We start from the raw sequence: 25073 nt of genomic DNA, 5'->3' as shown, positions 1-25073 counted from the left end.
CTTTCAGACGGGGTTTCCAGTAACATGAGATGGTGGGTTAATTTAGATTTTAGGCTACTTAGCGCTGTCTCCAATCATGAATGCATGGGTCGTCTTTTACTATTGGTTTAACCTGGATGACATAGATTTAGGAGCGGTTAGACTAAACTACACGTTTTAGCTATAATATACCCCACTGTTAGGATGACCGACGAAAAGAAGTGATATATTGCTATTGTACAAATAGCTATACCCCACCGTTACCTAAAATATACGTGTTTAAACTAAAATCACTTGTTTATAAGTTATGACACCCGCTGTATAAATTGACTACAGTTCTCATAGGTAGGCAACTTGCAACAACACCCTAGATTCGTAAATATTCACATTTATAAAATGTGTTTAAATATCATGAAGAAAAATCAATGTTTTGAAAACCGGGACGAACCGGCTATACCTAATTCCGGATTTCCGGACAAGCAGCCGGCATTTACAAGCCATCATTTTAAGGTAGTTTGTTAAAACATCTAACCTTTTTCTTTTAATACCAGTTTTAAGTCCAAGAGATTTTTAATATTTTTTTTACGGTTTACATATTTTTTAAATGATCCACTTTAAACTAGTGGATAAAATTGAAACATGTGCTTTTGAATTAATTTTATTTTTAAAATCGTTGCATGGAAATTGATTGTTTTTAGTAGGGGTGTGTAAGAAACCGAAAAAACCGATCCGAAATCAAGAAAACCGAAATATTCAAAACAAAAAAACCGAACCGAAACAAAAACAGACGATTTGATTTTATGTTTTTGTAAAAACCGAACTAACGGTTCGTTTTGGTCTTGCATGTAACAAAACCAACAAAACTAAACCGAACCGAACTCCTAAATTTTTGTTTTTTATATTTTATATTAAGTGATTTATAAGAATTTAATAAATATATAACTCAAATAATTTGGTCAAATTTATAATAGTCTATTATTTTACAATTAACTAACTTATTTATACCTAAATTCATTCTTTATTATAAAAAAAAAATTCGACCTATAAAATTATTAAGCTCAAATGGCTAAAACCGAAACCGAACTAAGACCAAAACGAAAATGAAAAACTGAAACCAAACGGTTTCAAAAACTCCAAAAACTTAAGTTTTGGTTTTTGGTTTGGTTTTAGCCGAAAACCGCACCGAACCGCACAACCCTAGTTTTTGAATTATTTTTTTATTATGAAATAACTTTTGGATTATTTTTTCTATAGAATCATGCTTTCAAATATTTCTTTGAGTTGAAGTTGTATTTATATGAAATTAAAGAATAAACTATTCAACCAGGTTGGACGCTCCGGTATAACCCGATTCAACGCCGGTTGTACAATGTTTATACCCAATTGATATGAGTAAAAACCCAACAATTTGAAAAATTGATAAAGCCAAAGCGAAAGTTGCCAAATATACAAGTCTTGAACTTTATATTAAAACAAGAACTTTTAAGTTGACCTTAAACATGCGTGTTGAAAATAAACCAATAGAGCTTCCTACTTATTTAATATAGATTTAATTTTCTAATAAAAGAATAGTATTGACAATTTGGCATGCATGAAACTTTCCTTATAAATAAACCAATATAACTTCCTACTTATTATACAAACTACAAGCCAATCACACTACGTCAAACTATTAACTACCACCACTTTGTGCACATTTATCACCGGTCCACCGCACGGCCTCCTCCACATCACCACCATAGACCCCGTAACATAAAATCCAATCGTAAGGCGACGATGAAAGGTGTCATTACTGTTCTACCCACCATTACCGATGCTCTTGCCCAAGTGACTGTGGGTATTGTAGGAAGTGTTGCCGATGGTGTTATTGATCTTTTAGGGAAGTCGTTTCTCGTGGAGCTCGTTTCTAATGATCTTGATTGTAAGTAAATTCATCGCGGTTTTAAATAAATTAACAAACAATTTTAGTTTAAAACTATTATAACCTATAACTATTTGAATAAGTAATAACCACGAAATAGTTTAGTCTAGCAAACTTGCTTTTACTTAATTGTCTTATACATTGTTTGAAGCATTGGGAAAAGCGAAGGAGACGGTGAAGGCATATGCAAGTCACGGCGGGTTATTAGATGGAAGTAAATACAAATTTGAATTCGAGTTTGAAGTTCCTAGCGACTTTGGGGATATAGGTGCGGTATTGGTAGAGAATATGCTTCATAAAGAGGCGTATGTCAAGGATATTGTTCTTGATGATGGAAGTGTGATATTTCCTTGTGAATCTTGGATTCACTCTAAGTATGATGATCCAGATAAACGAATCTTTTTCACAGACAAGGTTTGTTATATATTAAAACAAAACAAGTTATTTAGGTTTTATGTTTTGTTACACATAAGAGTATCCACAAATCAAACCTCCAAAAATCGTCACATCAGATTCCAAATTTTTTTAAAAAACCTTCATTATCTTTCACAACACCAAAACTCCACAAACCCGTTAAAAATTTATTAAAGTTATGTGTGTATCTATGTATGTATATTAATATGTAGTCTTCAACCATGGACTTGGTGCCCATAATAATGCTGAAGTTCGGTTGCTTAAAATCCATAGCAATTCACCTAAATTCAAACCTTGGGTATTCCACCCTATTGTGAGTGACTGAGTGCTCTAATGAGAAAAGAGTAGAAGTTACGTGACGTGACCAGCCTGAGCTAGGTCACGCCGTCACGTAGGTCACAGAGTCCTCCTTCATTTTCTTTGTTTCGTTTTTTTTTTTTTTGGTTCTTGTTTTTAAAGATGGTGAAGATAGGGGATGGTTTATGGAAGACGGTGGTTTGGTTGATGGTTGAGGGAGAATATGTTTGATTTTTTTAGGGTTTGTGTTATATAGTGTTTTTTAATTATTTATTTATTTGCTTTATGTTAACTAATAAATAACACTAAAATTTTAAATATAAATTATTTGTCTTAAATTTTTTTTTAGATTTTGAATTAACACTAATTTAATTATTTAGTTATTGAATCTGATAAACATCGGTCCAACCAATTGGATCGGGTCAGGTCAAACGGTTAACTCGCTATTTGATCTGGTTCAGTTCTAAAATTTAAAAAACAAATCAAATTTAAAAGAATATAGTAAGTTTATTATTAACTATATCACAAATTATATCACAATAAAATTAATGACAACCTATTTACAAAAAAAAAAAAAAAAAAAAATCTAATCAGTATATGATGTCACACCCTCAAAATCCACTAACGGAGTTTTACCGTCAGAGGGTGTGAACTAACAGGATCGGAATCATTAGTTATAATCAAACCATAAAAACGTTTAAATGAAAATAAGTGCGGAAGCGTAAAACCATAGAAACAATGTTACGTCACGCAGGACGATTTAAAACCAATGATAACAGTTAACAGTAAGTTTGCATAGTTAAAAGTTTATCAAGCAATGCATGTTCCTAAACCGCGCGCCCGCCTCGGCTACCTGAGAATAACATACTAAAAGTGTCAACACAAGGTTGGTGAGTTCACAAGTTTAAATAAAAATAAAGCGTTCAGCGTTTGCGTTCAGCGTTAGGCGTTACAGCGTTACAGCGTTTTGCGTTACAGCGTTACATCGTTTTGCGTTACCAGATAGTGTTATGTCAATTATATATAGATAGGTAGCTAGTCTATACAACAAGTATTACTAAGTGTTCGACACCGAAGCTGACTCGTTTAATAAGTGCCTTGTCACCAGGTCCTCCAGACCATGGTACGTGTTAGCCAAAATTACACCCGCTCGACCTCCAGTCGAGTTTAGCGTTGGGTGGGGTTTGTCAAACCCAGTAGTACTACTCAACAGTGACTCGCTATTCAAAATATTAACCGGTTCGATGTGTAGGACTTCAAATGTTTCGTTTGCCACTTAGCCTTTACAAGTGATATATAATTTATAACAAAATCTTAAATGCGTTGTGGAGTATGTTATCTCCCCCAAGTGAAAAGCGTTTGAAAATAGTTTAAAGAGGGGAAAGTGAAACTCACTGTTTGCGAAGAATTTCCCAAATTAAATCACCAAGATGCGCGTCACCGAAAAACTCTCTCTAGCGTTCTAAAACAATAAAGAGATTTTTCTAAGTGTCGGAATATTATCGAGACTCTAGACCCGGCACATAATACCTATGCACATAACATGTTTCGTGTTTCGTTTGTGAATCGTGTGTGACTTTAACAAGTGTTTTTGTGACACATTACATGTGTAAGCAATCATATACGTGTCATGTAAGGCCCCGTTACCGGTAGCCCTACTTTCGTGTTGGATTTACTCATAAACACAGTTCTAAATATCAGAGTTAATTAAAATATTTACGCGGAATATAAAACTTTCATAAAACATTACATAATTCATAACTTGTCTCAAAACATCCATTGTCTTTCAACATTAAAGCATTAAAATTAAAACATCATAAGTCCTCAGATGCCAGATTCTTGTTCAGTGCCATGTGTCTCCTCAAGCGAGCTGCCTCATCCTACTCACCTGCGTGCATACTAAAAGTCAGCTACGCTGAGTGAGTTCTAGATAATCACATAATCATACCATCCACATAACATTATATTCTTTCATTCATACTTTTATACTTTCATACTTTCATACTTTCTTACATTCATACGTTTATATTTTCATACTTTCATACTTTCATACTTTCTTACATTCATACTTTCTTACTTTCATACTTTCTTACTTTCTTTTGTATTAACTTACTTTCATATCTTATGTTATAAAGAGCATTACGCCCTACATTCCTCGAGTATTATTAGGGCTCGGTACCCTCTTTCCTCGAGTATTATTAGGGCTCGGTACCCTCTTTCCTCGAGTATTATTAGGGCTCGGTACCCTAGTTCTCGAATATTAGTAGGGTTCGATTCCCTCTTCGTTACCATACAACCATACATCATACCTCGAGTATTACTAGGGCTCGGTACCCTTTTCGTAACCATACAACCATACATTATCATTTCTTTCTTCTATTATCTCTATCATGTTCATACACATAAACATACATAGCATACTTACCTTATACATAGCGTTACAACCTGACAGTACGTGCAATATCCGGAGATCGTTCACGTACCATCAAGCAATCATTCATACATTTCACATTATCCACATAAGGCATACACTTATCTCTTAGGATAAGTGTATTAACAAACATGTTGAGTATGCACACAGCCCCGAAAACATAACACATAAATGGGGCTAGAAACTCACCTGAACACGGTTACGTTCTCCGTTGATCGAAATCCCTTTCTTCAGTTGTGCACGGCTGACTGTATAACAAGTATACATATCAATTTAACTATCACTACTTATAACATCTTTCTAGTCTTAATTACTACCCACAACGAACGGGGGTCCGGGGGCAGCGCCCCTGGCAGCGGGGTCTAGGGGCGGCAGCCCCTAGCAGGGTCCAAGGGGCAGAGCCCCTGGCTGGGGTCGAGCTGCCAGGTCAGCTTGGAAAAATTTTATTTCCAATAACTGTCTTAACACATTTTCCATTAGGTTTTTAATTTATTTTCTAAACGAACTTCACTTTAGGCGAAGTTAAACCTTAGGCGAACTTGGCTTCAGGCGAAGTTAAACCTTAGGCGAACTTGGCTTCAGGCGAAGTTAAACCTTAGGCGAACTTGGCTTCAGGCGAAGTTAAACCTTAGGCGAACTTGGCTTCAGGCGAAGTTAAACCTTAGGCGAACTTGGCTTCAGGCGAAGTTAAACCTTAGGCGAAGTTACGCTTGAAGGCGAAGTTACGCTTGAAGGCGAAGTTCATCAGGCGAACTTAATCTTGCAGGCGAAGTTATCGCGCTGCAGATCTGTTTGCCCATAAATCCTTCGTTTCTTAGCCAAATAACTCGATTTTGGTACCCACGGAATCGTATGATCGGCGCCTACAAATCCCAACCATCAAATCGGCCTAAAATCGACGTTTTAGGGGTCCGATTTGGGCAGTTTGGGTTTCGGGTCCGGTTAACCCATCCAATCCTAACCATTTTCAGTAATATTAGCTTTGTTGGATTTGTTCTTACCTTACCAACTCAGATCTATCAACAAAATCTCGGGTCTCGGCTTCGAATCTTGATCGGTTAGAATGTGTGTGTTTTGAGTGTGTGAAGAAATAGATGTAAATGAAGATATTTTTGGGATTTTGGGGGTATTTATATCCCTGAAATCCCATTCTTATTTAACCCATCTCAATTAATCCACGTCCAAGACCCGCTCCCTACCCGATACTAATTAATTACGCGAAAACACTAAACATAACTTCCTTTATTCATCATTAAAATTTTTAGGATGTTACATGTCATGTATTCATAACGTACATTACTAGCAATTATTCCCCGTAAGGGCATTTTGGTCAAATCATGACAATTAATTAGCCATTATTCCCCATAAGGGCAATTTGGTCAAATTATGACAATCAATTAGCAGTTATTCCCCGCAAGGGCATTTTAGTCAAAACACGACAATTATCTTGCAATCATTCCTCTCAAGGGCAATTTGGTCAAAACACGATAATAAATTAGCAAGTATCATATTTCATGCATTTTCACAAAACTCAGCAGCTAGTTTCACCGAGACAGAAATTCTACTTACAAGATTGTACTATTCCACCGATCATAGCATCTCAATTAATTTACCAAAAAATCATCACAGAAGAATATATGTCTTAGGTTTCCAGAACATATTTTATTATATTTTTATTCCACATAGTTTTCTCACAATCATCAAATCATTACAGCAAACTCATAACAGTCAAATTCATGCGCAACAGAATTTTATTTGTAATTCCTGTTAAACGAAAAATCCAATAAATGCAAGACCACTTGGGTTAGGTTCCTAACTCAATAAGTCAACTTCCAGAAGTGGAACCAACCCAATTGGTCTCGTAGTTCATGAGATATAACATTTACAAAACAACCTAACAGCAGGTCTAACAGCTCAGCTTTGCACAACGTTTTTGTAAAATCATAAACATTAACTTCTACTTGTCCAAAAATTACAAATTTATACTTTATAGAAACTAGACTCAACCTAGTTTACTGCAGTACCCACAATCTCAACCAATTTTAACGTTTACACTTCGTTACAGTCACTTAAACATCGTATACACATTCTGTCCAGAATCTGTTTACATCCAAACTCAACATAATAACAATCTATGAACTATCATGCATCCATATAACCCTCTAGACCCATAAACACCATCCATGCACATCAATTTCACATTACATACAAGATTAGGGTTTGTGTTTGAACTCAAATCAAAGACACAACAATCACCATACAACAAGATTCAATCTAGTTTATCAAATCATCATCCAACTAAGCTTAATATGATTTCGTATTTGACATGTCTATGAAGCATTAGGGAAAGAGAAGGAGACGATTAAGGCATATGCGAGTTTTGACGGGTCAGACGATGGGAGTAAATTGTACAAATACAAGTTTGAGTTTAGTGTTCCTTATGACTTTGGCGATATAGGTGCGGTACTAGTAGAGAATGAACTTCGTAAAGAGTCGTACATCAAGAGTATTGTGCTTGACGATGGCAACGTGACATTTTCGTGTGAATCTTGGGTTCACTCCAAGTATGATAATCCTGATAAAAGAATCTTCTTCACGAACAAAGTGAGTTATATTTTGAAAAACATTATTTAGTTTTAGTTATTTATTTCGAAACTGTAAAAAGGCCATTGATAAGTTTAAAGTCTAAGAGAACTTTAAAGAGAGATGCATCTATAAGCTCATATCCTGCTTATAACAACCGAGTATCAATTTTTATGAACGACAACGTATTTGAGCTTAAAGGTATATACCCACATCTCAGACGGAGTTACAACTGTCCATTGTTAGTTTGATGCTCGAAGATGACGCCAAACCATTCGAGGAGGAAACTGATTAGCTCGTAAAACCTCATGACTTGCCTACCAAAGGAATTGCTGGAAATAACGTTCAAACCCGGGTCTCCCCAGTGGAAATTTGGGAGAAACCCATGGTGCCGCTGAACCAGAAGGCCTTCGGCAATAACCTAGGATCCATACTATATTCTAATGCATAACACAAGGGCATCTTAAATTTAACTAATACAAGTATTAATACTTGTTGTACGATACTTAATGCATGTCTTTAATAGTTTAGGGGTCGGGAAATATCAAATTTTTATTCGGATTATTTGAGAGTTGTATCATTTTCAGAGTTAAACTATTTAGTGGATCTCTAAATAAATTAATCAGATACAACCCAAACAACCTAAAGAATGAGTATGTGATTTTGAAAGTTAACTCGTAAACCGTATTCGACACGGAGAATGGGATAATCCATATCAGATTAGGGTTTAAACTTTGACTTAAAATCCTAATTAAAAATGGCCAGTATTTTGACTTTAGGATAAAAATGAACAAATCCAAAAATTCAATTTTTAATGAATTTCCATACTTTAACATAATCTCACAAAGAAGTTAACAAAAATTTAAACTATTCAAGTATACTTATAATATATATCATAATCAAAATTGAAATAATACCTTCACATTAACCATATATTACGATCGTAATTGGCGTCTTGATTAGTTTTTGAACAAGGTTGGAATTGTGACGAATAAGAGTTGGGATTTTTAAAATGGATATTTATCTAAAAAATGATTTGTTTGGTCGATTCAATCAAAAAATGATAAAAATATCCTCACATATTAGGTATGTGAGAGGCTTCTCAGTTAAGTTTAAACATCTTTTAGTGTTAGTATCTAATTAAGTGTATATGAAAATAAAGCATAATACTCAAACATGTTAGTAAAACCATAGGCTCCAAGCCTAATTAACTCTTATTATTATTATCTTAAACATTTTTAAATTGTAAAAGTATGCACTTATTTGAATGACATATAAAACTGTTCATATTCATCTGAAAATAAAATTGTTAATCCGCCCGGTTTTTTGAAACAGTTATATCTACCATTGGACACGCCGGTGGGCTTAAGGTCTTTAAGGGAGAAAGATCTCGAGTCTCTTCGAGGCAATGGTGAAGGAGAGCGCAAAACATTTGAAAGGATTTACGATTATGATACGTACAATGATATTGGCGATCCTGAAACCAGCTCAGATCTCTCTCATCCAGTTCTCGGTGGTGAATTGCATCCTTACCCTAGGCGTTGCCGAACTGGTCGCGAAATGATCCCCACAGGTACATACACATATATACTCAGTTAATCGCTTACAATCTATTACTTAACATGTTCATTTTTAATTAAAAAAATTATAGCAATACTATACTCAAATTAAAGAAATAAAATATTTGTTTTAGGGTGTATTTTTTTTATTAATATTAACGTATGAAAAAGTTATGACTGTATAAAATCATTCGAGAGAAGTTGGTTTAAAAGTGAACAATATGTTTAAAAAGACGGTACCATATGTCTTAAAACATGCAATTACTTAAACTCTTAAAATTATGTAAAGTTATTTTTTTGTCCATCTCATATAATATAGTATGGATAAACCAAAAACTTTCGTGAAATTTTAGAACCATGGTCTGAGTCAAGGAAGGTGGTTCCATTTTACGTGCCGAGAGATGAAGATTTTTCAGAGATAAAAGAGGTAACATTTGGGGCAACCACATTGTTTTCGGTATTAGAAGGAATTATACCGATGCTAGAGTCAAGATTAACGAACCCGAACAAGGGTTTTTCATCATTTAGAGACATTGAGTCACTTTATGAAGAAGGTGTTGATGTTGATCTCCCTACCAATGGACTTCTAAATGTGTTACAAAGACTTGTTAATACTATAACCAGTGCTACAGGAGATTTATTGCAGTTTGAGACTCCTCGAATCAAAGAGAGTAAGCTTGTTATTTCAATATTTTCAACAAAGACATATGCACTAATTTTATATATGGTTTGTTGATTTGCAACCTCAGAGGATCCGTTTTCTTGGTATCGGGATGAGGAATTTTGTCGACAAACACTCGCTGGTCTCAATCCATATAGCATACAATTAGTCACGGTGTGTCATAACTTATAGACAAACTTGAAATATTATTTTGAAAAACTTCAAGATTTATGTTTCAAAAAAGAATATGTTATCAGATAATATGCAAAAAAAAGTTGAAAAAAATTTAGTAGCTATGTTTTAACAATATTATTTGAAAAAATTTTGGATAATTATGAATCTAATTGCTTGACCAAATATGTAGGAATGGCCATTGATGAGCAAGTTAGACCCTGAAGTTTATGGACCAACTGAGTCAGCAATTACCAAAGAGATTGTAGAGCAAGAGATAGAAGGTTTAATGACTCTTGAAGAGGGAATAATAACAACAACAACAACAACAACAACAACAACAACATAATAATAATAATAATAATAATAATAATAATAATAATAATAATAATAATAATAATAATTTATGAAATTTTGTAACCATGTTATTTTCACTTTTTTTTTCCGGTAAAAAGGCATTGGAACAAAAGAAATTATTCATGTTGGATTACCATGATCTCCTCTTACCTCATGTTAACAAAGTAAGTGAGATTCAAGGGACAACTCTATACGGTTCAAGAACCTTAATGTTTCTCACATCAAACGGAACACTAAGACCACTAGCCATTGAGTTAACTCGCCCACCTAACAACGGTAAACCACAATGGAAGCATGTGTACACACCAAGTCGCGAGGCTACTGGTGCGTGGCTTTGGAAGCTAGCCAAGGCTCATGTTCTTGCTCATGATTCTGGTTATCACCAACTTGTTAGCCATTTTTTAAGAACTCATGCTGTTACTGAGCCTTATATAATTGCCACCAACCGCCACCTCAGCAAAATGCACCCGATACAAAGCTTATTAAGTCCTCATCTCAGATACACAATGCAAATTAATGCCTTAGCTCGACTAGCTCTCGTTAATGCTGGTGGTACTATTGAGACATCTTTCTCTCCTAGAAAATATTCTATGCATCTTTCCTCTGATGCATATAAAAAATGGCGATTTGATCACGAGGCACTTCCAGCTGACTTAATTAACAGGTAATATTTTTAAAATTACATAACATTGACAATGAGTGGTTAAACCTTAGTAAGATGAGCCTTTGAGTGGCCTACATAACACACTGATGAAAGTTGGTTATGATTTAGTGATTTTATTTAAAAAACGAGAAAATCATGAAAATACACACCCTATTTTACCAATATGTAGGCCTATATAAAAACATAACGAACATGAATGGAGCATGTTCGTATTCGTGAGTTTAACTTTAATTGAACAAATTACCGAGCACAACAAGTAAAAAATCAAGGTTTTTGTGTCCGTGTTGTTTAAGAAAATGAGTGTGTTTGTTTGTGTGCATTCGTTAATAGCATATACGGACACGAATGTAGACGAACAAACATAACATGGATGAACAAAGATAACAATCCAAAACTACCTATAAGTAAACATGAACAACAATTAATATACGGGGTCTAAAACATTATTAAAACTAAGAAACATATGCCGGACAATTTAAATAAATGTACAAATGTTAACAAACGAACTTAAACAAGCTTTAACTAACAAACATATGCCGGACAATTTAAATAAATGTACAAATGTTAACAAACGAATTTAAATGAACCAACGTAAGTGTAAGTAGTTCACTAACATATATACACGAACGAGTCGTGTTTATGTTCGTTGTTTAACTAGATGAACACAAAAATTGTTCATATTCGTTAGTTTACTAAACAAACGAACATAAACAAGTTTTCTGTCAAACGAATGGTTCATTGAACGTTCGGTTCGTTTGCAACTCTACCTATATGTATACCAACATATACATTTGAGAAACTAGCTAGAGGTTGCATGTGGAATCTTGACAAACTTGTTGAGAAGTCAAATGCCTATTGTGCGGGTTAAAAAACCTTGGCCAAATGGTTATTTTGATATACCTACTCGGCCCAAAAGCTTATTTTGCTTAATTAATACCCTACCCATCATTTTGTATATTACACAATTAGTGAAATTAAGATAAATAATTTCCTTAATCAATAGGGGAATGGCAGTTGAAGATGAAAGTGCACCACATGGTTTAAAACTAACAATTGAAGACTACCCATTTGCCAATGATGGTCTACTTCTTTGGGATGCCATTAATCAATGGGCTACAACATACATCAATCACTACTACCCGCAACCGAGCCTTATAACCTCCGACACCGAACTTCAAGCATGGTGGACCGAGATCCGAATCGTTGGTCATGGAGACAAAAAAGATGAACCATGGTGGCCACAACTCAAAACACAAAAGGATCTTATCAAAATTGTCACAACAATAATGTGGGTGGCTTCTGGCCACCATTCAGCGGTCAACTTTGGTCAATATGATTTCGCGGGTTACTTCCCAAACTGACCAACTATTGCAAGAACTAAAATGCCTAACGAAGATCCAACCGCTGAAGAATGGGAAGCATTTATTAGTAAGCCCAAGGATGCGTTATTGGATTCTTGTTGGGTTTAATACGGGTGTAGCCCCGGCCCGTCTTGGGTTGGGCAGTTGAAGACTAGAAGGGTTGAATGGGCTGGCCACCCACTCAACTTTAGTGGCCCGTTTTATATTATTTCTTGTAACTTATGTAGAAAGAAATAAACCCTAGTTAGCCTCCCTATATAAACAATGTTGTATCTTGTTATTTCTTGAGCACCTCAATAAAAGAAGAGACCCTGTTCGTTGCCCGTGGACGTAGGTTACACACCGTGACCGAACCACGTAAATCCCGTGTTCGTATCTCTTTCTCTCTGCTTTACGATTATTATTATTATTATTGTTTGTTTGAAGTTGTATGTTCGTAACCCACTGCCGCCATAGAATTATTATATATTACAATATTGTTAGTTGGTGTGTTTGTGTTTGTGTGAAACTCTCTGCCGCCGTCACCATTAAATATTATATATGGAATTTGAAAGTGTGCTTTCTTACAATCTGTGATTGTGAAAAAGCCAACCCATCGCCAATCACGTAGAAACAGAAGCACGCCGCTACCGAGGGTTATTGTCGCCGACCAGCTTGTTTCAGGTTCTGATTTCGGTTTTGTTTTGGGTTATTAATTTCTGTTTACTTCTCGTTTATTCCGCTGCACGTTATTCATTTTAGAAATCAATTAAAATACCGTTAAGTTCTTAAGGCCCGAGCCGTTGTATTGTATTGATTTCTGTAGCCCTATCCGATTCCTTTCGGGTCAGCCGCGTACACGTAATACCTAACAAGTGGTATCAGAGCCAGTGTTGGCTCTCACTCTTTGATCTCCGATATTATGGTTGATGAGGGTAAAACGAAAATCGAGAAGTTCGATGGACAAAACTTTGGATGGTGGAAGATGCAAATCACGGATTTGCTAATACAGAAAGATCTAGATGTGGCTTTGGAGGAACTGCCAGAAAAGATTACAGATGAGTGGAAAGCTATTGACAAGAAGGCGAAGTCAACAATTAGGCTTGCCTTGTCTATAAACGTGGCGTACAACATCTTAGACGAAACCACAGCGCGTGGAATCATGGAGGCGTTGTCAAACATGTATGAGAAGCCATCATCTGCAAATAAGGTGTTCCTAATCCGGGAGTTGGTAAACACACGCATGAAAGAGGGAGGTTCTGTTACCGAACACATATACACCTTCAATTCTCACCTGAGACGTTTATCATCGGTGAAGTTCAAGATTGATGATGAATTGCAAGCTTGCCTACTTTTGTCTTCATTACCTGACAGCTGGTCAGGAACTATCACTGCAGTCACCAGTTCAGTTGGTTCGGATGCCTTGACTTTCAACAAAGTTCGTGACCTGATTTTGAATGAAGATTCTAGAAGGAGGAATAATGGAGAATCATCAAGCACTTTGCTAAGTGCTGAAGGTAGAGGGAGAAGCAAGAACAAAGGAGGCAACAGGGGTAGATCAAAATCTAAGAAAAGAAGCAAGTCTAGACCAAGAAAAGATATTACCTGCTGGAATTGCCAGGAGAATGGGCATTTCAGAAGTCAATGTACCAACCCTCCAGCACCTCAACAGAAAAAGGAAGTAAAATCTACTTCGGAAGTAAATGCTGCTACAAATGAAGTTTCAGATGATGAAGCCCTAGTCTGTTGTGTTGAGAACACAGTTGAGTCTTGGATCATGGACTCTGGTGCGTCTTTCCATGCCACGTTTAGCACAAAGAGCCTAATGAATGTTAGAACAGGAAACTTTGGTAAAGTCCGTTTGGCGAATAATGAGGCTCTAGATATTATCGGGATGGGGGATATCGACTTGAAGACTTCTTTAGGAACTACATGGACTCTGAAAGATGTCAGAATAATTCCTGGGTTAAGGAAGATGCTGATTTCTATTGGGCAGCTTGATGTTGAAGGTTATAGTGTTACTTTCAGAGGAGGGCAATGGAAGGTCATAAAAGGTAACTTGGTAATTGCTCGCGGGAAGAAAAAGGGTACGTTGTACATGGCAGAAATCTCAGCGGGAGAGGTGAATTCAGTGGCTAGTGGACCGAGTCCATCTTGTTTGTGGCATCAACGACTCGGCCACATGAGTGAGAAAGGTTTGAAGATACTGGCAGAGAAAGGAAAATTCCCTGATTGGAAAAAGGTGGAACTTGATACAGGGTTCTGTGAACCTTGTGTGCTTGGCAAGAAGAAACGGGTCACCTTCATAAAATCAGGAAAAACACTTAAAGCAAAGAAACTTGAGCTCGTTCATACTGATGTGTATGAACCAACACCAGTATCATCATTAGGAGGCTCCAACTACTACGTTACTTTCATTGATGACGCTACACGGAAGCTATGGGTCTATTTTCTCAAAAACAAGTTCAAGGTATTTGAGATTTTTAAGAAATGGAGGGCAGCCGTGGAGATGGAAACGAATCTGAAAGTGAAGTGTTTAAAGTCTGACAATGGTGGGGAGTACATCAGCAAGGAATTCGTTAATTATTGTGCTGAGAGGGGTATAAAGATGATTAATACCGTTCCCGGTACGCCACAGCAGAATGGAGTAGCCGAAAGAATTAATAGGACACTGAATGAAAGAGCTAGGGCAATGAGGTTAAATGCAGGGCTTCCAAAGACCTTATGGGCAGATGCAGTCAACACTGCTGCATATCTTATAAATAGAGGACCGTCAGTTCCTCTTGGATTCAGACTTCCAGAGGAAGTATGGAGTGGAAAAGAGGTTAAATTCAAACATCTTAAAGTGTTCGGTTGTGATGCTTACATTGGGATAAAAGATACTGAGATGATGAAGCCCTAGTCTGTTGTGTTGAGAACACAGTTGAGTCTTGGATCATGGACTCTGGTGCGTCTTTCCATGCCACGTTTAGCACAAAGAGCCTAATGAATGTTAGAACAGGAAACTTTGGTAAAGTCCGTTTGGCGAATAATGAGGCTCTAGATATTATCGGGATGGGGGATATCGACTTGAAGACTTCTTTAGGAACTACATGGACTCTGAAAGATGTCAGAATAATTCCTGGGTTAAGGAAGATGCTGATTTCTATTGGGCAGCTTGATGTTGAAGGTTATAGTGTTACTTTCAGAGGAGGGCAATGGAAGGTCATAAAAGGTAACTTGGTAATTGCTCGCGGGAAGAAAAAGGGTACGTTGTACATGGCAGAAATCTCAGCGGGAGAGGTGAATTCAGTGGCTAGTGGACCGAGTCCATCATGTTTGTGGCATCAACGACTCGGCCACATGAGTGAGAAAGGTTTGAAGATACTGGCAGAGAAAGGAAAATTCCCTGATTGGAAAAAGGTGGAACTTGATACAGGGTTCTGTGAACCTTGTGTGCTTGGCAAGAAGAAACGGGTCACCTTCATAAAATCAGGAAAACCACTTAAAGCAAAGAAACTTGAGCTCGTTCATACTGATGTGTATGAACCAACACCAGTATCATCATTAGGAGGCTCCAACTACTACGTTACTTTCATTGATGACGCTACACGGAAGCTATGGGTCTATTTTCTCAAAAACAAGTTCAAGGTATTTGAGATTTTTAAGAAATGGAGGGCAGCCGTGGAGATGGAAACGAATCTGAAAGTGAAGTGTTTAAAGTCTGACAATGGTGGGGAGTACATCAGCAAGGAATTCGTTAATTATTGTGCTGAGAGGGGTATAAAGATGATTAATACCGTTCCCGGTACGCCACAGCAGAATGGAGTAGCCGAAAGAATTAATAGGACACTGAATGAAAGAGCTAGGGCAATGAGGTTAAATGCAGGGCTTCCAAAGACCTTATGGGCAGATGCAGTCAACACTGCTGCATATCTTATAAATAGAGGACCGTCAGTTCCTCTTGGATTCAGACTTCCAGAGGAAGTATGGAGTGGAAAAGAGGTTAAATTCAAACATCTTAAAGTGTTCGGTTGTGATGCTTACATTGGGATAAAAGATACTGAGAGGGACAAGCTTGACCCTAAGGCGAAGAAGTGTACTTTTATAGGCTATGGAGACGCAAAGATGGGCTATAGGCTTTGGGATCCAGAGGCCAGAAAGGTATGTCGGGCTCGTGATCCGGTTTTTAATGAAGCAAGACTTTACAAAGATAGAAAGTCATTCACACAAGAAGTTGATAAAGAACATGTAGAGTTTGAAGATTCAAGTGAGAAGGTTGATAGTCAGAGCTCCGAAACATCAGAAGAGGTTTTGGAAGAAAATGCAGATGAATTTGAGGATTTCTCTGACAGTGGGAGTTCAGAGCCTAATACTGAACAGTCTCCACTAGAACAAGAAATGATTACACCTCAGCTAGAGGTTAGGAGGTCTTCCAGAACCATTAGACCTCCTAAGAGATATTCTCCTTCTGTTAATTACCTTCTACTGACAGAGAATGGTGAACCACAGTGTTACTCTGAAGTAATGAGCTTGAAAGACTCGTCTCAGTGGGAGAAAGCGATGAGAGAAGAGATGGATTCACTTAACAAGAACGAGACTTGGGTTCTTACAAAGCTTCCGGCCGGGAAGAAAGCTCTTCAGAACCGATGGGTATTCAGGATCAAGGATGAAAGTGATGATACAAAGAGATACAAAGCACGATTGGTAGTGAAAGGGTTCCAACAAAAGCATGGGGTTGATTATAATGAGATATTTTCCCCTGTGGTAAAAATGACTACAATCAGACTGGTGCTTAGTATTGTGGCTGCAGAAAACTTACATCTGGAGCAGTTGGATGTGAAGACAGCTTTTCTACATGGTGACCTTGAGGAGGATATCTACATGGCACAGCCAGAGGGGTTTCAAACAGTTGGTAAAGAAAGCATGGTGTGCAAGTTAAAGAAGAGTCTTTATGGGTTGAAGCAGGCGCCCAGGCAGTGGTATATCAAGTTTGATGATTTTATGGGCAGGAATGGATACAAAAGATGTGAGATGGACCACTGTTGTTATCTCAAGAAATTCGCCAGTTCTTATATCATTCTACTGTTGTATGTAGATGACATGTTGATTGCCGGTTCAGACATGTCAGAGATTAATAAGTTGAAGCGACAGATGTCTGAAGAATTTGAAATGAAAGATTTAGGTCCAGCCAAGCAAATTCTTGGTATGAGCATCACCAGAAACAAGAAGGACAGTTCTCTAACTTTGTCTCAGGAGAAATACATATGGAAGATTTTAGAGAAGTTTAACATGAGCGATGAGAAAACCGCTACTCGAAGTACACCTATGGGTAGTCATATTAAACTTTCTAAGGATCAGTCTCCAAGTACTGATGGAGAAAAGGCAGAGATGGCAAAGATTCCTTATGCATCTGCAGTGGGTAGTCTTATGTATGCAATGGTATGCACGAGACCTGATATCGCTCACGCAGTGGGAGTTATTAGCAGGTTCATATCAAATCCAGGGAAAGCACATTGGGAAGCAGTGAAGTGGCTGCTTAAGTACCTAAAGGGAACTTCAAAGATAGCGTTATGCTTTAAAGGCAAGAATGCAATTCTTAAAGGGTTTTCAGATGCTGACTTGGGCGGATGTAAGGAGACTTATAAGAGTACTACGGGATATGTGTTCACTATGGGGGATACTGCAATCTGTTGGAAGTCTAAACTGCAAAAGAGTGTGACACTCTCAACCACAGAAGCTGAGTATATGGCAGCTGCTGAAGCGAGTAAAGAGCTTGTTTGGTTGAGGACTTTCTTAGAGGAGTTAGGCAGGGAACAAACAGATTATCCATTGTACTGCGATAATGAAAGTGCTGTGAAATTAGCCAAGAATCCTGTGTATCATGGTAAAACAAAGCACATTCATATGCGTTATCATTACATTCAGGGTTTAGTCAGTGATGGGACTATTCGGTTGGACAACATTAGGGGAGACAGGAATCCGGCGGATATGTTTACCAAGGTTGTGACCTTGGACAAACTGAAGCTATGTGTAGCTTCAGTTGGTCTCCAGGAATAGTGTTGAGGAGGTGGCGACGAACAGGTAGAAGACATGGTTTACATTGAAGACAAAAGATTACAGGTACGGGTGTGTTTACAGGTGGAGCAAGTGAAGACGTTCCGAGGCTCCAAGTGGGAGATTGTTGGGTTTAATACGGGTGTAGCCCCGGCCCGTCTTGGGTTGGGCAGTTGAAGACTAGAAGGGTTGAATGGGCTGGCCACCCACTCAACTTTACTGGCCCGTTTTATATTATTTCTTGTAACTTATGTAGAAAGAAATAAACCCTAGTTAGCCTCCCTATATAAACAATGTTGTATCTTGTTATTTCTTGAGCACCTCAATAAAAGAAGAGACCCTGTTCGTTGCCCGTGGACGTAGGTTACACACCGTGACCGAACCACGTAAATCCCGTGTTCTTATCTCTTTCTCTCTGCTTTACGATGATTATTATTATTGTTTGTTTGAAGTTGTATGTTCGTAACCCACTGCCGCCATAGAATTATTATATATTACAATATTGTTAGTTGGTGTTTTGTGTTTGTGTGAAACTCTCTGCCGCCGTCACCATTAAATATTATATATGGAATTTGAAAGTGTGCTTTCTTACAATCTGTGATTGTGAAAAAGTCAACCCATCGCCAATCACGTAGAAACAGAAGCACGCCGCTACCGAGGGTTATTGTCGCCGACCAGCTTGTTTCAGGTTCTGATTTCGGTTTTGTTTTAGGTTATTAATTTCTGTTTACTTCTCGTTTATTCCGCTGCACGTTATTCGTTTTAGAAATCAATTAAAATACCGTTAAGTTCTTAAGGCCCGAGCCGTTGTATTGTATTGATTTCTGTAGCCCTATCCGATTCCTTTCGGGTCAGCCGCGTACACGTAATACCTAACAATTCTTTCCCTACTCAAATTCAAGCTACTCGGGTAATGTCCATTTTGGCTGTTTTATCAACCCGTTCACCGGATGAGGAGTATATTGGTACAAACATAGAGTCCGCTTGGGCGGCTGAGCCAACTATAAAGGCTGCATTTGAAGAGTTTAGTGGTCGGTTGAAGGAGCTTGAATCTATCATAGACTCAAGGAACCATGATCCAAACTTAAGGAACCGAAGTGGAGCCGGGATCGTGCCATATCAACTTCTCAAACCATTTTCTGAACCCGGGTTGACCGGAAAGGGTGTTCCGTATAGCATATCTATCTAACTATCTTCAAGTTTCACTTTAAGATGGTAACATAATTACATACATGATTGATTAAACGTTTGTACTAATTGTTATGTAGCAAAAAACAAAGATTAATTCATTATTCATTGTTGTTTTTCATTGGTAAACCATAACAAGATATCCATCTCTTATTCAAAGAGAAATAGAACTTTGACATATTTAGTCTATATTTCAGGTTTCTAGCCTCGAATGCGTAGGAAATTAGTGAACCAAGTGGATGAAAACTTTGGGTATCGTCTCAACTCGTTCCCATAATCTACAAAATGCAGCCCGAACCGAACCGCATAGCCACGATCCCATTGAAAGTTGTCCAATAATGACCATGCAAAGTAGCCTTTAACATTCACCCCTGCACTATATTCATCCAACAACTTTGTGTCATTTTGTTTCTAAATAAAAATATTTCATGGTTAGTTTTTTGGTTATTATAGTTTACTTGATAGCTTGTAGAAGCTTTTGGAGATGACCGACGTAGTATTGAACCCTGAAATCGTCTTGGAGAACCGTTCGTAGGGATAACGATGAATTGCTAGTCTCGTCAACTCCTTCAAGAAAATATAAAGTTTTTATATAAACAAGATATGGTACCAAAAGTATTAAAAAACATGTTACTAAGTACATACCATTTTCAGTAATGTAAATTGTGGGATTGTTGTAATTGTTCTTGATGTAGATGAGAAGATCGTGCAGCCCTTGCGGGTATGAGCGAAGCCATTCCGTCCCACCCTGCAATCGAAGTCGTGTTTGAGTTTTCTAAACATTTTCATCTTGTTTACAATAAAAAAAAATAAGGTTTAACAAAAGAAATTAATACCTTGTTACCAATTGGAACTCCATTCCTTTCAACTATTAAAAATAAAAAGCTCATTAAATGTTATATACATGATGAATACGTGTATATGGTAATATTAGTTATACTATACAGCCCGTTCTTTCTAACATACGTACTTGATAATCTAGCTTGAGCATCAGATGATCGGGTCATATTATCAGTGACGGCCTCAGAAACATGTTGCACATAATTTGCAGTGTAATAGTTTAATCCGAGGAAATCTAGTGAGTTCCTCAATGTGTATGATTCTTCTGTTGTGAATCGGGGTAATCTATTCAAGACATTTGTTCGCATAGCCTCAGGGTATTCCCCGAACGTTAATGGATTCATAAACCTGTCAGTGAAAGTCAGTTTTCTAGCAATGGACGAATATTACATGTGATTTTTTTCGTCATTGAAAGTCAGTTTTCTAGTAACGAGTACCTACCAACCAAACTCAAAATCTATAGCACGAAGTGCAGCGTCCCGATGTAATTTCTCATCAGAGTACGGTACCATCCATCGTGTCACGAGTGATATTCCGATTTTGCCCCTTTGAGGTCCCTATTAATGTTTCCAACGTGTCATTTAAAAGGATCGTAGACATAAAAATATTAGACAAAGGTTTCAACCTTATAAATATCATGGTACAACTTAACCGCCGCAGCGTGGGCTAGAAGCAGATTATGGGTAACAATATATGGCTCGATTCCTGAATCACCGGCTGAACAGTTACCGACAAAGTGAGAACACCGACCAGGGGCATAATAGCCTTTTTCGTAACCTCCGACACTGTAACTCCATGGTTCATTTAGGGTGATCCAGTATTTGACCCGATCACCAAATCTTCTAAAACATAGCTCGGCAAAATCACGAAAATCGTTGCTGCATGCATGTAGTTAATTAGTTTTATAGTGGATAATGATAAAGACACGCCACCCCATGTCTATACATGCATCAGCGTCTCTGTCACATCATACAAGCCATATAACAGAGCGGAAAATGGTCATACAAACCGTATGACTTTGATGGTGATCACATCATTCATTTCCGTGTTAGTCAAACACGTCTTATGACCTGTATGATTTGGTGAACACCACGTCATACATCCCCTCAAATGACCACATTGTCATTTTCAGCCAGTCATACAACCTAGATGACCATTTTTGCATGTTATACGTACAGTCTATAAGACTACTGTAAAAAGTCAATAGTTTGTGATTACATATGTTAAATAAAATGATCCAATTACAATATAGATGTATATAAGCGGGCAACAAGCTGCGCCACCAAGGCCGGCCCTATGGTAGGCGAGCCAGACGACCGTCCGAGGTACGTAATTTTTGAGGGCTTAATTTATCGTGTGCCGGAGTTCTCAAATGTAAATGTTTTACTTTTTGACCCTCATAGTTATCTCTCATAGAGCTTCAAAGTTAAAAAAGAAATGCAAGGTTAAAAGATATTCCGACCGGTGGCGGTTGCGGCTCAGATCAGTGACTGTAAAAGGTGGATGTAACATGAAAGAAGACAAGCGGAAGATGTTGACTTAGTATATTTAAAGTTTTTAATTAGTATCTTATTATGGGCATTTTTTTAAACAAAACCCAATAACTGCTAGCCTTCTTAGTTTTGTTTGCAAGCCCAAATAAGTTAACCTACTGTTTTTGCTGCCCTCTTTTCAAGCAACTACACTTCAAAGATAAGGTATAGGTTTCTTTTTGTTTCGTTATTGATTAAATATCAGTGGAATAAACTAATTATATATGAAGTTCTTTTTATTTAACATTTTAGATTTTTGTTAGTTAAATATTAAATTTAATAATCTTATCTGCCCTTAACAAAATAATAATTTTATTTTAATTTAAGATTATTTTTTAGTTTCTAAAAAGAGTTTATTATTATTATAAACGCGTTTTTAAAAGATACACTAAGCTTAAACCAAACACCAAGACTTCACTAAATTCATTAAATGCAAAGTTGCGTTTTCACAAGATGAATTAGTAACACGGCTTATTGAATTAAGAACGCAAAAAAAAATTCCCCAACTAAAAATTTTTATTTTCGCCACTGGTTACTCGTTAAGGCCTACGGGCCTTTTTATTTTGATTCGACCGAGGTATTTAAATTCTTAGAGACGGCCCTGTGCGCCGCCACCCCCTTTTGTGATTTTAAGGTTTAATTTCATGTCCGTGGTGTTTCTTTAGCTAAAAATATTTTAAGATTAAAAAGCATGATTTTAAGGTTTAATTTCATGTCACAAATTAATAATTTGTTTCTTTAAGGTCAATTACTTACACAATACGGGAACTCAAGAAACCTCCATACTCTTCTTCTAGAGCTTGAGGAAGATCCCAGTGAAATAGAGTAACAAAGGGTTCAATATCTATATATCAATGAAAATCAAAATAATTAATCATGTAAGTGTGATATAGTATGAATATAACTTTTTTTAAGTTAGAAATAATAACCGTTTGAACGCAATTCGTTTATGAGATTATTGTAGTATGAGATTCCATGCTCATTAACACCACTGCTTATTCTCCCAACTGCAACAATAAGAATGCTACATTCTAAAATAGACACAATCAAGCTATAACTGATATATATACAAAATGTGTCATATTCCTACGTTTTAAGACCCGGAGAAAAAGTAATTTTTTTTTACAAAACGTGTTTGTTTTAGAATATGCTTTAGGCCACAAAAAATGTTGAGCCGACTCTGATATTGATTTACTTACGTGGTATAACTCGAGACCATGAGATTGAAAAACTGTATGCATCCATGCTCATTTGCCTTAACATCTTCACATCCTCCTTTAAATACAAAAATTGCATTTTAAAAATATAATAAGAAGTAGCGAATTTCAAATACAAATTCAGTGTTTTGAAAACCAGACCGACAGGTTGGTTGGTTTGAAGTGGTTAAACCAAAAATCCGTATGTGTCATGGTTTGGTTTAACCACCAGATTTTGTTTGAACTAGACAATACATTTAACATTTGGTTTTCAAAACACTGATAAAATGCGCATAGGAAAAAAAAACAAAACCTTGTATCGATGGTAACTGTCAGTGGCCGTAATCGCATTACTGTGATCAGCAATCTTGTCTGACGTTATAACAAACACGTATGTTAAAAACATATATATTCGAGCAATAATTATAGGAAAAACGTACCAGGATGTCTTCGAGCAAAAGTATCCCATATACTTGGACCTCTACCATCATCATTTGCTCCACCCTCATTCTGTAAATATAATCAACATATATAACTAACAAGTACGCTATAAATATCGCAAATATTTAATAAATATAAACTTAATTATAACTAATTTACCTGAAATGAAGAAGACGCAGAACCGAAAGTAAATTCACTAGGAAAACTAGACCGGTTTATAGTAGCTAAAGCCCAGTTGGGAGGTAACCCAACACTAGAAATTGCTTCCAACCCTTTAATATTTGAACACACATAAATAATTGTTGTTATGAGCCCAAGAATCACAACACTAGCTTCTAAATGCATTTTTAAACACTAGTTTAATCTTCTATGGTTAGAAAATGTATATGATTATATTGTTTTCTGTTAAACAACCTGGACCGATGAAAACACAGACAACATTTTAGCAAGTATTAAGTTTTCTAATGTCGAGTTATAGTATGATGGTTGTTATGTCTTTGCTATGTATGATGGGAAGCCCAGGAAACGTGGGATTATCTTGTGATCAATGAAATGCATGTCCTATCTACCTTAGTTAAATACATGATCTACCTACTTTTATCATTTGTGTGCAAAACCATATGTATGTATTGTGTATACCCGTATATGTACATGCATGTTTTATTTATGTTTACAAATTATTTATCAAAAAAATGTGGAGGATTTGAGTAGTAATTACTAGGAGTATCAATCGTGTTAGGAGTATAAATGTTTATATATAAAAACAAAATATTTTCAGGTCACGTGCGATCTCTAATATTGGAGGCGTACAAAAAAAAAGTAGGTTCGGAAAGGGGAATCGATATTGAAACCGGTTTGGCAAGAACCGGTTAGGGGTCGAACCGAACCCCATGGTTTTTAGTCGTGTTAGGAATCCCTCCATTCAAACTAGTTAAAAAGAACTGAACCAGTAAATAACCGAAACTGGTTTGAAGCTAAACTCAGTCATCCAGTTGGAAACCAATTTAGGAAAAAACAGATTTTGACTTGATGACCGAAATAAAACCGGTTTAAAACCATAATCAGTTTAAGAAATAACCTGGCTTTGACACCTATTAAAATCAAATCCTAAAGCCTCATGCAACCAACTCAGTACATAAATATATATACTTTATAGTTTGTTGTAAGCCAGTAACCACTCAACACTACTATTATGGGCTAGGCCACAAAATGTAGTACTAATACAATGCAAGAAACCGGTTATATGCTTAGATGTTTTATCAAAAGCTTCCTAATGATCACACAATAAAAACAAGGATTAACAAAAACATGACTAAAACCCAACACTAGCCTCAAATGTAAAGCAAATATGCCATTCCACACTTGCATATGACATCAACTTCCGTGGCTTGATGAGGTTTGTTTTTCCGTCTGCTCGCAGTATTGCGTAAACTGTTAGACTGGGCTCCATTCGGCTTTCCTCT

General features: G+C 36.8%; 1 protein-coding gene and 1 pseudogene across 2 annotated transcripts; one reads left to right on the top strand and one right to left on the bottom strand.

Moving 5' to 3' along the window:
* Positions 1 to 1591: 1591 nt before the first annotated feature.
* Positions 1592 to 19754, top strand: LOC143572073 (lipoxygenase 2, chloroplastic-like; annotated as a pseudogene). Its single transcript, XR_013142206.1, has 9 exons — positions 1592 to 1900; positions 7381 to 7646; positions 8961 to 9198; positions 9538 to 9855; positions 9934 to 10019; positions 10210 to 10318; positions 10470 to 11037; positions 12041 to 12488; positions 19291 to 19754. The product of XR_013142206.1 is annotated as a lipoxygenase 2, chloroplastic-like (transcript).
* On the bottom strand, positions 19689 to 24257 carry LOC143572074 (beta-glucosidase 24-like). The gene is made up of 12 exons (XM_077057330.1): positions 23770 to 24257; positions 23610 to 23679; positions 23483 to 23541; positions 23173 to 23248; positions 22903 to 22980; positions 22730 to 22817; positions 21067 to 21319; positions 20883 to 20998; positions 20572 to 20789; positions 20438 to 20469; positions 20060 to 20349; positions 19689 to 19977 (listed from the first exon to the last, which is right to left on the bottom strand). The coding sequence occupies exons 1-12, from the start codon at positions 23953 to 23955 to the stop codon at positions 19803 to 19805; spliced, it is 1641 nt and encodes a 546-aa protein (XP_076913445.1). The 5' UTR covers positions 23956 to 24257; the 3' UTR covers positions 19689 to 19802.
* Positions 24258 to 25073: the final 816 nt, after the last annotated feature.

The sequence above is a fragment of the Bidens hawaiensis genome, unplaced genomic scaffold, assembly GCF_021521415.1.
Source record: "Bidens hawaiensis isolate Kalapana, Puna unplaced genomic scaffold, B.hawaiensis_p1.1 tig00025707_1, whole genome shotgun sequence".
Taxonomy (NCBI): Eukaryota; Viridiplantae; Streptophyta; class Magnoliopsida; order Asterales; family Asteraceae; genus Bidens; species Bidens hawaiensis.
The sequence above is the reverse complement of the archived record's forward strand: the minus strand, read 5'-3'. Positions and strand labels throughout refer to the sequence as shown.